Raw genomic sequence first — 15,831 nt, forward strand, 5'->3', positions numbered from 1 at the left:
CAAGGAGTACAGTCATGTGCAGAGAAAGAAACTAATTTCAGATGCCAAGTACTACCTTTGGGATGAACCATATCTCTTTAAGAGATGTGCTGACGGAGTGATCCGCAGGTGTATACCCAGAGAAGAAGCACGAAGGATCCTATGGCACTGTCATGGATCACAGTATGGAGGACACTTTGGAAGTGAGCGAACAGCCACTAAAGTTCTCCAGTGCGGCTTCTACTGGCCTACTCTCTATAAAGATTCCCGAGAGTTTGTGCGTAACTGTGACAGTTGCCAAAGAGCTGGTAACCTGCCTCACGGATATGCCATGCCTCAACAAGGGATATTAGAGATAGAGCTGTTTGATGTATGGGGAATTGACTTCATGGGGCCATTCCCACAATCATACTCAAACACATACATTCTGGTGGCAGTGGACTATGTATCCAAGTGGGTAGAAGCAATTGCTACACCCAACAATGATACCAAGACTGTGCTGAAATTCCTCCAGAAAAACATTTTCAGCAGGTTTGGCGTCCCCAGAGTGCTAATCAGTGATGGGGGCACTCATTTCTGCAATAAACAGCTATACTCTGCTATGGTTAGATATGGAATCAGCCATAAAGTGGCAACTCCGTATCATCCACAGACAAATGGGCAAGCTGAAGTCTCTAACAGAGAGCTGAAAAGAATCCTAGAACGGACTGTAATGTCCCGAAGAAAGGATTGGGCAAAGAGCTTGGATGATGCTCTGTGGGCATACAGAACAGCATTCAAGACTCCTATAGGCACCTCTCCATACCAATTGGTGTATGGGAAGGCCTGCCATTTGCCTGTGGAACTGGAACATAAAGCCTACTGGGCAACCAGATTCCTAAACATGGATGCACAGTTAGCTGGTGAGAAAAGATTGCTCCAGCTAAATGAGCTAGAGGAGTTCAGACTCAATGCCTTTGAAAATGCTAAGATCTATAAGGAAAAGGCAAAGAAATGGCATGACAAGAGATTGTCAACCAGAGTCTTTGAGCCAGGACAAAAAGTTCTGCTCTTCAACTCTAGGCTCAGACTGTTTCCAGGAAAACTCAAATCCCGGTGGAGGGGTCCATATGTGATTACAAAAGTGTCACCATATGGGTATGTTGAGCTTCAGGATACTGATTCTGACAGTAAGTTCATTGTTAATGGACAGAGGATCAAACACTAATTTGAAGGAAATTTTGAGCAGGAATGCTCAGAACTGAGACTTGAGTGATTCTCAGTGAAAGTCCAGCTAAAGACAGTAAAGAAGCGCTTGCTGGGAGGCAACCCAGTCATTAGGAAGGTGTAAGATTAGTTCTTACAGAGGCAAGTATCAAAAATGAAGGAATTCACAGAGTTACAGAAGGATTCAGCTCAAAAAGCAGAGAAAATGAGCTTACTGGCGAAAAAACGCCAGTAAGGGGCATTTTGGGCGTTAAACGCCAGAATGGGCACCATTCTGGGCGTTTAACGCCAGTAATGGTACCATTCTGGGCGTTAAACGCCAGAATGGGCACCATTCTGGGTGTTTAACGCCAGGTGTGCAGCATCACTGGGCGTTCAGAAAAACGCCCAGTGAGGAAGGTTTTCTGGCGTTTAACGCCAGCCAGGGTACCTGGCTGGGCGTTAAACGCCCAAAAGGGGTGCCAAGTGGGCGTTAAACGCCAGAATGGGTACCATTCTGGGCGTTTAACGCCAGAAAGGTGGGGGGACCACAATTTTGTTTTCAAATCAGATTTTTTCAAACTTTCCTTTTCTCACCCATACTTTTCTACAAAATCACACTTCAATCATTCATCACTCACTTTCAAATCTTAAAAAATCAAAACCATTTTTTTTTTCTAAATATTTTTCAAAATAATCTTAAATCTCTTTCAAAAACTCACCCTTTTCTCAAATATTTTTCATATCTTTTCAAATTTCCTTTCAAATCTCCCTTTTGTTTTCGAAAATCTCCTTCCCCCCACTCTATAAATGAATGTTCCTCACCCCTCCTTCCTCACACCATTCGAATTTCCCCTCTTATCTTCTTTCTTTTCTTTTTGCTTGAGGACAAGCAAAACCTCTAAGTTTGGTGTGCTTTTCCGTGATCACTAAGCCAAGGTTCATCAATATCATGGCTCCCAAGGGAAAACAAACCAACTCAAGAGGAAAGAGAGAGACTAATCCAAAGAATCTTTGGAATGAAGAGAAGTTCTTAACCAAAGAACATGAAGACCATTATCACAAAATAATGGGTCTGAGGTCAGTGATCCCGGAAGTCAAATTTGATCTGAAAGAAGATGAATATCCGGAGATCCAAGAGCAAATTCGAAACAGAGGTTGGGAAGTTCTGACCAATCCTGAGACAAAGGTTGGAAGGAACATGGTTCAGGAATTCTATTCAAATCTGTGGCTCACAGATAAGCAAAGAATGACTGGAACTGCATACCATACCCACAGAACCATGGTCAGAGGGAAAGTTATATACTTCCATCTGGACCAAATAAGAGAAATCTTCCAGTTGCCTCAACTGAGAGATGATCCTGATTCCTTTAAAAGGAGGATGGTGAGAGAAGATAAGGGGTTGGATCAAGTTCTAGAGGACATATGCCTCCCTGGAACTAAGTGGATAACCAATTCTAAGGGTGTCCCAAACCAACTCAAGAGGGGAGACCTCAAACCAATTGCAAGAGGTTGGCTAGACTTTATTGGGCGTTCCATATTGCCCACTAGCAACCGTTCTGAGGTCACCATCAAGAGAGCAGTGATGATTCACTGCATTATGCTTGGAAAGGAGGTGGAGGTCCATCACTTGATTGCTTGTGAGATTTACACAATTGCAAACAAGAACTCCACTGAAGCCAAATTGGCTTATCCAAGTTTGATTTCCTTGCTCTGCAAAGAGGCTGGGGTGAAGATGGGAGTAGATGAGTTCATACCCATTGAACACCCAATCACCAAGAAGTCAATGGAAGGACAAGTGCAAGACAACTCTATCAAGAGGAGGGCGCATGAGTTCCTCCCTGAACTCCCTGAAGTTGGCTACTGGGCCAGCCTAGAAGCATCTATCAACAAGCTGCAAGAGACTATGGAACAACTGAAGGAAGAACAGCAGAATCAGAACTGCATGATCTGCAAATTGCTGAAGGAACAAGAGAAGCAGGGGCGTGAAATCAAAGAACTGAAGCGCCAAAAGCTCTCCTCTCAAGCTGGGGGAGCATCCACTTCTCAAAATCAAGGTTGTTGAGTCCTAACTCTGTGAAAACCTCTACCATTAGGAGCCTCTGTTTTTCGTTTTTTTTACTATTCTTTTCCCTTATTTTTAGTTTCATCTTATATCTATATTTGAGTCTTTTTCTTAATTAATAAAATTAATAAAGACCATGCCTTAAAGCTATGAATGTCCTATGAATCCATCACCTCTCTTAAAAGAAAAATGCTTTAATCACAAAAGAACAAGAAGTACAGGATTTCAAAATTTATCTCTGAAACTAGTTGAATTAGTTTGATGTGGTGACAATACTTTTTGTTTTCTGAATGAATGCTTGAACAGTGCATATGTCTTTTGAATTTGTTGTTTTAAGAATGTTAAAATTGTTGGCTCTTGAAAGAATGAGGAGAAAGAGAACTGTTATTGAGGATCTGAAAAATCATCAAATTGATTCTTGAAGCAAGAAAAGCAGTGAAAAAAAAAAAAGAGAAAAAAAAAATTTCGAAAAAAAAAAAAAAGAAAAAGAAAAAGAAAAGAAAAAAAAGAAGGAAATAAAGTTGTGATCCAAAGCAACAAGAGTGTGCTTAAGAACCCTGGACACCTCTAATTGGGGACTTTAGCAAAGCTGAGTCACAATCCAAAAGGGTTCACCCAATTATGTGTCTGTGGCATGTATGTATCCGGTGGTAATACTGGAAGACAGAGTGCTTTGGGCCACAGCCAAGACTCATACACTGGCTATGTTCAAGAATCAATGTACTTCACTAAGATAATCAATAACACTATCTGAGTTCTGAGTTCTTATAGATGCCAATCATTCTGAACTTCAAAGGATAGAGTGAGATGCCAAAACTGTTCGGAGGCAAAAAGCTACTAGTCCCGCTCATCTGATTGGAACTATGTTTCTTTGATATTTTGGAGTCTATAGTATATTCTCTTCTTTTTATCCTATTCTGATTTTCCGTTGCTTGGGGACAAGCAACAATTTAAGTTTGGTGTTGTGATGAGCGGATAATTTGTATGCTTTTTGGCACTGTTTTTAGTATGTTTTTAGTATCTTTTAGTTAGTTTTTAATATATTTTTATTAGTTTTTAATTAAAATTCACTTTTCTGGACTTTACTATGAGTTTGTGTGTTTTTCTGTGATTTCAGGTATTTTCTGACTGAAATTGAGGGTCCTGAGCAAAAATCTGATCCAGAGACTGAAAAGGACTGCAGATGCTGTTGGATTCTGACCTCCCTGCACTCAAAGTGGATTTTCTGGAGCTACAGAAGCCCAATTGGCGCGCTCTCAACGGCATTGGAAAGTAGACATCCAGGGCTTTCTAGCAATATATAATAGTCCATACTTTGTCCAAGATTTGATGGCCCAAACCCGCGTAGCAATCCGGCCTCAGAAATTCCAGCGTTAAACGCCGGAACTGGAATAAAAGTTGGAGTTAAACGCCCAAACTGGCACCAAAGTTGGCGTTTAACTCCAGAAAAGGTCTCTACACGAATTTCCTTGATTGCTCAGCCCAAGCACACACCAAGTGGGCCCAGAAGTGGATTTTTCTGTCATTTACTCATTTCTGTAAACCTTAGGATACTAGTTTTACTACATATAGGACCTTTTGACATTGTAATCAGTACCGGATGATCTCATAACATTTTGTACACGTTTCTTTCCACAGTATGAGTCTCTAAACCCCATGGTTGGGGGTGAGGAGCTCTGCTGTGTCTTGATGGATTAATGCAATTACTACTGTTTCTTATTCAATCATGCTTGCTTCCATTCTAAGATAACACTTGTTCTTAATCCGGATGAATGTGATGATCCGTGACAATCATCATCATTCTCAACCATGAACATGTGCCTGACAAGCACCTCTGTTCTATCTCAGATTGAGTAGTTATCTCTTGGATTCTTCGGAGTCTTCGTGGTATAGGCAGGACCTGATGGCAGCATTCAAGAGAATCCGGAAGGTCTAAACCTTGTCTGTGGTATTCTAAGTAGGATTCAATGATTGAATGACTGTGACGTGCTTCAAACCTGTAACCTACTGGGCGTTAGTGACAGACGCAAAAGAGTGATTCTATTCCGGTAGGGGAGGGAACCAAACCGGTGATTGGCGGCGCTGTGACAGAGTGCTTTGCATTAGCTTTCACTGCGCGGATGGGAGGTAGCTGCTGACAACAGTGAGACCTTACACGAGCTTGCCATGGAAGGAGACATGCGTGTTTGATGAAGAAGACAGTAGGAAAGCAGAGATTCGGAAGATGGAGCATCTCCAAACCTCAACCCATTCTCCATTACTGCAATACAAGTAACCATTACATGTTCTTTTGCTTTTCACAATCAATCCTGATAATTTCTGATATCCTGACTAAGATTTACAAGATAACCATAGCTTGCTTCAAGCCGACAACCTCCGTGGGATCGACCCTTGCTCACGCAAGGTATTACTTGGACGACCCAGTGCACTTGCTGGTTAGTTGTGCGGAGTTGCAAAAGTGTGATTGCAATTTCGTGCACCAGTTATATTTCCAGAGGCTTCCCCATCTGACACCTATTAGTTTTTCCAGTATGGATTAATTGATACAATTTTAATTTTTAATGATTTGAAAATTATTAGTGAGTTTCCTGCAGGATTTATTGATGCAGTAAAGAGATTTAAAAATATAATTGACAACGTAAATCCAAAGGATATATCCCTAAAATTTACGAATAGTCAACCTATTTTTAATGAAGAAGAAGAATGCTTGGTTCCAGCACATCAAGTAATCTTCATGTCCGTCTTCCCAGGAAATTTTCAACCAATTGATCAAGTTCAAGATTTAACAATCTACAGTCATGAAGGAAGACTAGCCAGCACACTAGCAAGGGTCTTCGAAAGAACTCAAAAGATAACAAGGGAATCTCACACAAGAATCAATTATAAAAGCAGAAATACTTTGCTTGTGTCCAGTAAAAGGAATGAAATTGAAGAAAGAGAGATGAGACTCTTAGTGGAATTTGAATCAGCATTCTACAACTTATCTGGACTCTTAGAAAAGCTCCCCGAAGGGATAAATAGGAATCTCTGCTATTTGATAAAAGACAGAGAAGACCACAAGTGCCAGCTATGTGTCTCAGAGTTATCTGAAGAAAGCAATAATAAAACAGAATCAACCCACATGATAAAGGAAGAAGACAACGCATCTGAAGGTCACATGATGAAAAAGGAGGACAGCACATCTGAAGCATCTCTCAACATTATTGCATAGTGACGTAAGCGCTTAGGTCATAGAGCACCAACAATGTAGCTGGTGCAAGATAATAAACAATGACGTAAGCAATGACGTCATAAGAAGGGTAAGGATGGGAATTGTCCATCAGACCCAACCATTATAAATAGGTTGCTTAGGCAATTGTAGAAGGCATCAAACAATAGAAAGCAGAGGCTAAGAGTACTCATATGCTAGGAGAGCAAGGAGGAAGCGGCCGAGGCGATTCTATAGTTTGAAGAAGAATTCCCTTAGGAAAAACCAATTCTAAACTCCCCTCTGGAGTTAGTATCTACAATCTCCCCTCTAGAGATAAAAACATCTTATGTAAAATATTCTAAATAAAGGAAGTTTTTCTCCAGAAAGGTACGCCTTTATCTTAATCTCATAATTATGAATTATTTAGAAAGTTTAGAATTAATGGAAGAATCTGATTATTATAGATTATCTGCCTTATTAGATAATGAAAAACAGGCTGTTCTAAAAACAGAATTAAACCTTAAATCAAATGAAAATTTTAATAAACAAAATCTTTTAAAAGAAGTTTTTAATAGAAAAAATATAATATACTATGGAAAAATTCAACTTGAAGCCCCTATAAAGATAAAATATGCTAATGGAGAACTTGAAATAGCCTTGATAAATGATGAAGAATTGAGTAAACAGATTGAGAAAATTAAGGATCAACAAAAAAGATCTAAAATTGGATGGATTCATATTAGTACTATACAAGTCTTAATCAAATCTACATATATGAAAGGAATTAATTCACCAATAAGCTTAGCAATCTGTGACAAAAGAATTACTGATGACCCAATTGATCAAATAATTGGAATTATTCATGGAAACTTGGCAAACGTAAATGTTAAATTCAATGCCCATCTTGGATATGCTATACCTTTATCAACTGAAAATCTTGGAAGATCTATAAGTTTGGCTTATAAATTTCACAGAAAGAATCTAATGGAACAAGACGATGAACCATTTTCAATTACATATGCAATAAATTATGCTTTAACAAATAGCCATCATAGTATAATATTTAAAAACAGAGAAAGAATTTATGTCGATGAATTATTTCAGAAAATTGTAAAAACAGAAATACCAAAATATAAAGATATTGAAAACTCAGTTCTTTTACTAAAAGAACCATTAGGAAAATTAGTTTCATCGAATTTTCAAATAAGAGAATCCAAAATTAATAGCCCTTTAAGTTTATCTAAGTTAAAGATTAAAGAAGAAAATTCTGAAATAAAAGAATTAACAAAAAAGGTCGAAAAATTAAATGAAACCCTAAACACTAAGTTATGACAATAAATAAAGAGAAAATATATGTAACCTATCAAGACAAGAAACAAGAGCTCTTTGAAAGAGAAAATCGGTTGAATTATTTACAATTTTCTGAAATAAATCAAAGAGCATTTGAAGCTCTAAAAATAATCTATGACAAATTGAAAGAAGAAGTTGAAGAGTTAGAAAAATTAATAGAATCTCTAGAAAATAGTGATGAATCGATGATAGAATTTGCAGAAATTCTAAGATAAATAATGAAGTATACAAAGATTGAAAGACCGGAAAACAAAATAAAAAGAAAAAGGGCGAAAAAATTAAAAAGTAAAATAAAGGAGTATAAAAGGGAATTAAATAATCTTCGTTTCGAAATTAATGACCTTATAATAAAAAGGATAGAAATAAGAACAAATATAAACAAGTTGGAGCTAAACTTAAAAAATTTATAAATGCCTAGAACACCATATTATGACTTAAAAGAATTAAAGCTGTTGAAAGAAAAAATGGAGAATGAAGTTGAAAAATTAAAAAGATATTTAGAAACAACAGAAAGTGTAGAAATAAAAGAAGTTTTGGAAGATTTGAAAAATTATATTAAAGAAAAAGACAAACAAATAAAAGATTTTATATACAATAATCAATATTATAAACTAAAACAAGATTGAAAAACTATAAAAATGAAATTAGAATTAGTAATAGTAGAAATGCTCAATACTTTTGATTATGAAATTACAAATTATAAAGTACCACCAACCAAATCTATAAAGCAAAATATGAAGAGTTAATAATTTTGAAAAAGAAATTACATTTTAAAAATTGGTATCAGAGCCAAGTTAACGATTAAGGGTAACACTTTCTCTTTAAATAACACTTTTAATGATACGCTTTTTCAGCCACAAAAAGACAAAAATCTGTACAGGCACATCTGTACACTAGATGGCCCTTTCATGAAATATATTGTGTATCTCTCGATGATGAACTATATATTATTATTGAATTTTGAATAAATATTAATTATTCATGGTGAAAGAAAAAAAAAAGTTATCAAACAAATTACGTAAGAGACAAGTAGCTAAAATAATACGCCGGTATGTACGGACAATAAAGTCAAAATTTAGAATCGTTCTTTATTTAGATGAAGTGGTACGTTTAGATTAATATTAATTACTAATTAGTAATTACTAATAAAACCAATTAGATTTTTCTAAAGTTTTGGGTAATGGGATGAAAGCCTTGCACGTTTAATTTCATTGTTCAAACAATTGATTTATTTAAAAGAAATATTATTTGTACTATTTTTTGTGAATATTTAATTCACTTGTACACTTATTTTTTTACTTTTAATAAGTTATTTTAAATATTAACAATAAAAATATATAAAAAGTGTACACAAAAATAACACATATAATATTCTTCTTCTCATATATTTAATTCTTATCTCACACTATGCTTTTTGGGTAACACCATCAAACGGACTAGTCCGATCTATTTAGGTCCGACTCATTAAATTTGTGGATTAAATGAGTTGACCTGTTTAAACTCGTTTTATTTGTGGGCTAAAATCTTTTAGTCTAGACCATTTATGGTCAACTTGATGAGTTAAACAGGCAAGTTCGTTTATCATTTTATTTTATTTTTTAAAAAATATTTTGACAAAAAATATTACTTTTAGATAAAAAATAAATTTTTTTTTAGTTGATTAGTTGAATTTTTGGATTAGATCGGGAGAAATATCAACTAAAAATGTTAATTTTTCAAAAAAAAATGTAAAAAAATAAACGGACCAGCCGTTTAGCCTGCGGGCTAACCTATTTAACCCGTCATTTTTTTCCGAGTTAATCGGGTTCAACCCATTTAACCTGCAATTTAAACGGACTTAATTTTAGAGACAAAATCCGCCCATTTAAAGGAATGACTGGCCAATAGATTTAACCAATTTTGACGGCCTACAAAGGCTTTGATAATATCTTGAAGGATCCCGCTAGGGAGACTGGACTATTGAGTTACAAAATGAACATTTTTCATACTATATAGAATAACCATTCGAGTACTAGGGATAATAAACATCTTCCAAAAAGATTAAATTGATTTTGTGATTCACTAAATATCGAACTCTTGACCTTTTAAATCTAACACTCTAATACCATGTCATGATACCACTCATCCCAAAAAATTCAACCGATGAAAAAAAGTAACACTAATGGTTATATCTCTAATACTTTATAAACTTCCATTGTACACATTGTATAAATATTCTATTGGCTCTTCATACTTTTCCTATCTTGATGTTCTTCTAAGAAATTAAAATTCACATTTGGTTGGATAATTCAAAGGTTAGTTACCTTGTATTTCAACTAATAATGAAAAACACCATTGTCAAGTTGGTTTAGAATTTTGAGTACCGCTGGATTTCTTCGTGATTTTTAGACATTAGAGAAAATGTAACAAAAAAAGACGAAAAATATTCTGTTTTTATTTGGACAAAAAAGTAAAAAAAAAAATACAAATTGAAAAATGTTTTTGTAAATTTCGTTGATTTCCAATTTAAATTTTTTTCTACTGTAATTGTCTTGAAAAACGTGGAATAGGAATAGGATTACGATGAATTAAATTAATATATCTTATTTTATTTCAGTTTCTTCGCTGGTCAAATAATTAAATTAAGAAGTTATATGTCGTAGTTATTAATAATTATTTGAAATTCAAAGGTTTACTACATATGGTGCGTATTAATTATCAAACCTTTATTTGATTTTCTTTGAGTTATTTTTTAATAGTGATCAGAGTGTATGTCTCAATTTTGTTCTAAACGGGAATCATATATAAATTAAATAATTATCCTAATTAAATCAAACATATTAACAAATAAAATGTAACAAGTATTATATTGGTTCATAAACAATTCTAGAAAATTGAAAATTGTGATGAACAAAAGTTTCTTCCATTTAGCCAAAACAAACGCTTATCTCATGTTTGAAAAATGAGAGCCTCCTTATTATTAATTAATTAATCCAACTTTCTTACTTAATTTTCACAACTTGTAGCACCCTATAAATATGAGATAGCTATCTTGATCATTGCCACATAACAACATCATCAAAAGGAGAAAAAAAAAATTGTTGTTCAAATGGAAAAGTTTTCAGCGAAGGTTTTCATTTGCAGTTTATTTGCAGCATATGTTTTGCTATCTTCCCCAGCAAGGTCCCAAGAAGTTGGTAAGTACTTAATTATTATATTAATTAACATGCATGCATATATTAATTGATTAATTGTGAGTTAAAGATTTATATATACATATATATGTTCAGTTTTTTTAATGATTTTTTCTTCTCTTAATTAAAGTGTGTTTGGTTTACGATTTTATCCTTTCTATTATTTTCAATATTTTTGTTTTCATAATTTTATAAAAAAAACAAAAATAATCTTTTTTTACAATGTTTTCCTTTATACAAAATATTAAAAAATAAAAATATAAACCAAACGTATGCTTATTTTTCATGACTTATAGGACTAGGATATGATATATATTTGATATTTTGATGTGTTTAAATAGTGCTAATTTGTTTTTATTTATTTAACTAATTAATTACAGAGGATGAGAGCGAGTTTAATTACGATGAAGATAGTGATAAAGGACCATCTCATTGGGGAGACATAAAATCAGAATGGAGGATGTGCAAAACTGGAAAAATGCAATCACCAATTGATTTGAATTATAGGAGCCTTCAACTGGCTAGAATAGGACCCCTTAATTTGAATTACAATTCCTCCAATGCTATCCTTAAGAATAGGGGTCATGATATTGAGGTAAGCTAATTAATTATGTTAATTAATTATCTTTTTTCTTAATATTTGGTTCTGAAGATACATCTTGAAATAAACAACTTTAGTCCAGTTTATTTACTTATCCATTTAAATAAGTATTAAAATTTTAAATAATATATTTTATATTTGTAATAATTTATTGACTAATAATAAATTTTTAATAGAATTTAAATTTAAACAAATTAGTAGTCATTGATTTTTTGATAGTTAAACTAAAAAATATCGTAAAAAATATAAAAAAAAATTAAGTTTGAACAGAACTAAATAACCAAATATTTAAGTATGATAAATAATCTAATTAACAATATATAAAAATGGACTCTCTTAATAAATTTTTGTTTTTTCAACTAATTGGTTGTTTTATTTGTTTGACTAGTTGGAGATTGTTGATCCAACAAGCTCTCTACAAATCAATGGAAGTCGTTATATCCTTAAACAATTACATTGGCACAGTCCATCTGAACACACTATTGATGGACGAAGGTACATACATACATACATACATACATACATACATACATGAGTTCATCAATCGTCTGAATTGCAATATATATATATATATTATTTCAGACAGGATCTAGAGGTACACCTGGTGCATCAAACTCCCACAACTAATCAAATAGCAGTGATTGGAATGCTTTACAGGATTGGATTAAGATCAGACCCATTACTCTCATTGGTACAAAAATTTATTAATCTTTCCATTCATTAAATTTATCTATCTATTTTTCGTATTACATAGAATTTAATTTTAATGCACATAACACGGTCAAATTAATTAAATTTATTTAATTAGTTATTTTTATTAATATAACATTACACGATTTATTGTCTTGGGTAAAACCCTTTTAATTAATCAAGTTCTTTTTATATATTATACCTTGAAATTCTAATAAATTATTGTAATTAATAATTTTGTAGCTAGAGGGGGATTTGAAGGCACTTTCTGGGTCAAGTGTTGGAGCCAATAGATCAGTGGGTGTATTTGATCCAAAAGAGGTTGACATGGACACAAACTTGTATTACAGATACATGGGTTCGTTGACTACTCCTCCTTGTACCGAGAATGTTACTTGGACCGTCCTTACCCAGGTAATTCCAATTTCCAACTTATTATTACAAGTTTGTTTTATGGTGAAAATTCAAGTGTAGTCGATTTTAAGTAAAATTGATAATCGATAACTGTTAAATGATTTGATTGATTTGACTAAATTTTCATCTTATAATTTTTAACTATCAACTTCACGTGAAGTTGACTGCACTTGAATTTTCACATTGTTTTATATGGGATCATTTCATGCGAGGATATTCTAAAATTATTTTAATTTTAATGGACCTTGTTTAAATAGTGTTCATAATTATTCATCTGAAAATATCTTTTATGTTAAGATATATAATAGTATGTTAAGTAATTTAGTAAAATATATATATCAAGTTTTCGAACAATTTTTAAATCTGATTTTTATATAAATATTTTTACGTCACTAGTCACTTTTGTGTATATAATAGAAAATTAACTAATGAATGTCTAATATTGTTCAGATTAAAAGCGTTAGAAGAGAACAAATCAATTTGTTTCGAGATGCTGTTCATGATGTAAGTTTTCAGCTCTTAAAATAATAATATAATAATTAATATTAAAAATATTATATATATATATATATATATATATATATATATATATATATATATAACTACGCTATGTTACCAACAGTATTGTTGTCAACTTTTGCCAACTTTTATTTATAACTGTATTTAATGGAAATGTCTTTGTGAATGTGTCTAATAAAAATGTCTTTTTCATGACTGTGTTTAATAGAAATGTCTTTATAGATATATTTTTTAAATGTGTCTTTTTATATATGTGTTTAAAATATAATAATTAATCATTGTTGACAAGAAGTTGGCAGATAATATGTTGGTAGCCTATATTTTTCCATATATATATATATATATATATATATATATATATATATATATTACAACTAAATCAATATATGCTCATCATAAATTCAATCCAAAAATTCTTTTAAGAAATAGAATAATAATTGGAATAATGTTTGAAATTTGGACATATATGATGCAGGATTCAGATGGCAATGCGAGACCAGTACAACCAAGCTCAATGGCAGTGCAGTTCAATGTAGACTTTAGTGATTAATTAAACTCGGATTAATTAAATATCGTGACAGTCTTTTCCATTTTTTTAAAGTATTATTATTATTGTTATCAGTGTATTCTATATTCTAAATTTGACAGGAAATTAAGTTTGTATGTATGTCAAACTTCATCAGATATTTATAAGTGTTTTATAAGGATTGCTTAGAGATGAAGAAATCCACAAATTGCAAAAACTGCCAGAGTTAGTTAAGAGCTTCTAACTACTTTTTAACAGAATCTTGATTTGCCAAGTTATCATCTGCCTTAATAATATCAATATTACAGTTAATCTATAAATTACTATTATAACTATAGCTAGGAAATTAAATGTGATTAAATAATTGTTCAACTTTTGGATCACCTACCACAATGCAATTTAACAATATATATGATTGCGACATGTTTGCTATATATGTATATATTTATATAATTATTTTGTTCACGTAACTATCTTAAAAAAAATCCAATATAATTTGAGAGGATTTACGTATACATTATGAATTCAATTATGTGCAATGTAAAAAAAAAAAAAAAAAACCGTACATTATCACATTAATATAAATAAATATTTTTAAATTATTATAAAAAATTTAAATATATAAAATTGATTAAATAATCATAAAAAAATATTTATTATTTATAGATAATATATGACCACATAAAAATAATTTTGCATATTTTGGAATAGATTGACGCGACGACAGATTAGGACAAAAGCAATTTAGGAGCTTAACGCCGTCCTCATAAAGACAAAATGAAATTAAAGAAATATTTAACTTTTCCATGAGTTCGCTAATTAATAACTTTGGAACTAAGGCATGGAGTTGAAGGTTTCATCACAACAAGAAGAGATTCAACATCATGAGGAGGAACATCACGTGCCAAGCGCGTGACAATTGGAAAACCTTTATATTCTCGCACTGGACAATGATTTGCTTAATTGATAAAGAAATTAAAGGGTAATGTAGATACTAATTTTTTTGATGTTATTGTAAGATATAATTAGTGATGTGTTTTTTTTATTAATTTAAGTTTTTAAAATAAATAATTTATGTATTCTGAGGGTTACCTAAAACGCTGATTTGGGTCTGAATGTGAGGTTTAGACTCTTTTAGTGGCAGCGACCGATTTGTTGGTGCCGAAATGCTGCATGTCCGAGTTTTTCGTGAGGAGGTGGGGGTGGTACCTGCAAAAGACTCCGATACTTAAGTTAACAAGGATTTTAAGAAGGTTTTTAGTGGAACAGAACATGAGTTATACCTGAGGGTGCCAGTATATTTATAGTAAAGTTTGATGACCTCCCTGGTGGTGATAATTCTATCTTATCTTATATTTTAGGAGTTTGTTGAGATCTTATCTTCTAAATGAGATAGAAATAGTAGGAGAGATTTGGAGAGGTAGTTACTTATTTAGATAACTACAAGCTAGTCCCTTTCGTCGTATCCAACCTCTCAAAGAGGTCAGGTATCCGGTAGAGGCCATCTATCCTTTGAGGTGGGTCTTGTGTCTTTATTGGACATGACTTTATAATTTGGGTCAATGTATGAATAGTTCTCCTACTTAAGTCCTGATCTTTATATAGGTTGGGTTCGAGCATTCTATGGCTTCTGCTTAAACGTCGGGTGCTTCTTTTTATGGAGTTCGAGTTTTTGACCCATTTGAAAATTTAAACGTTTGTTCTTTACAACTCTTATAAATAGTGCTCGAATCGCTCTTTTGTTTTTTCGAAAAACCTTTTTGTCTTTAAAATAGAGCTAGGTCTTTTGAGATGTTGAGTTTCCTTTCATAGATCCGACTTTGAGTAATCGGCTTTTGTCAAGTTATTTTTACGACTCGTTTTTTATCCGATCTCATTGAGATCACTTCATACGAGTTGTTTATATAACTTCTTACATTAACTTGTACCTCGACGCTCATTTTGCCGACCGAGTTTAGGTTGGGCAATGATTTTTTATGCTTTGTTGAGCTTAAGTTAATGCGTCTTAAGTAGGAAACTTTTGGAAAAATATGAATGAAAGAAATAGAAATTTTTATTAGTAAAATAAAAAACTCCTTTACAAAAATCTACCTGCAAGAGGATTGAGTGTCCCTAATTTTCGTGCTGGTGCCTCATTAA

At 32.8% G+C, this 15,831-nt stretch overlaps 1 protein-coding gene across 1 annotated transcript; it reads left to right on the forward strand.

The window, feature by feature from the left end:
• Window positions 1-10,822: 10,822 nt before the first annotated feature.
• On the forward strand, window positions 10,823-13,936 carry LOC130970075 (alpha carbonic anhydrase 7-like). The gene is made up of 7 exons (XM_057896041.1): window positions 10,823-10,945; window positions 11,323-11,537; window positions 11,932-12,038; window positions 12,126-12,234; window positions 12,477-12,647; window positions 13,098-13,151; window positions 13,642-13,936. The coding sequence occupies exons 1-7, from the start codon at window positions 10,858-10,860 to the stop codon at window positions 13,714-13,716; spliced, it is 819 nt and encodes a 272-aa protein (XP_057752024.1). The 5' UTR covers window positions 10,823-10,857; the 3' UTR covers window positions 13,717-13,936.
• The last annotated feature ends 1,895 nt before the right edge of the window (window positions 13,937-15,831 follow it).

Source organism: Arachis stenosperma, chromosome 3 (assembly GCF_014773155.1).
Source record: "Arachis stenosperma cultivar V10309 chromosome 3, arast.V10309.gnm1.PFL2, whole genome shotgun sequence".
Taxonomy (NCBI): domain Eukaryota; kingdom Viridiplantae; phylum Streptophyta; class Magnoliopsida; order Fabales; family Fabaceae; genus Arachis; species Arachis stenosperma.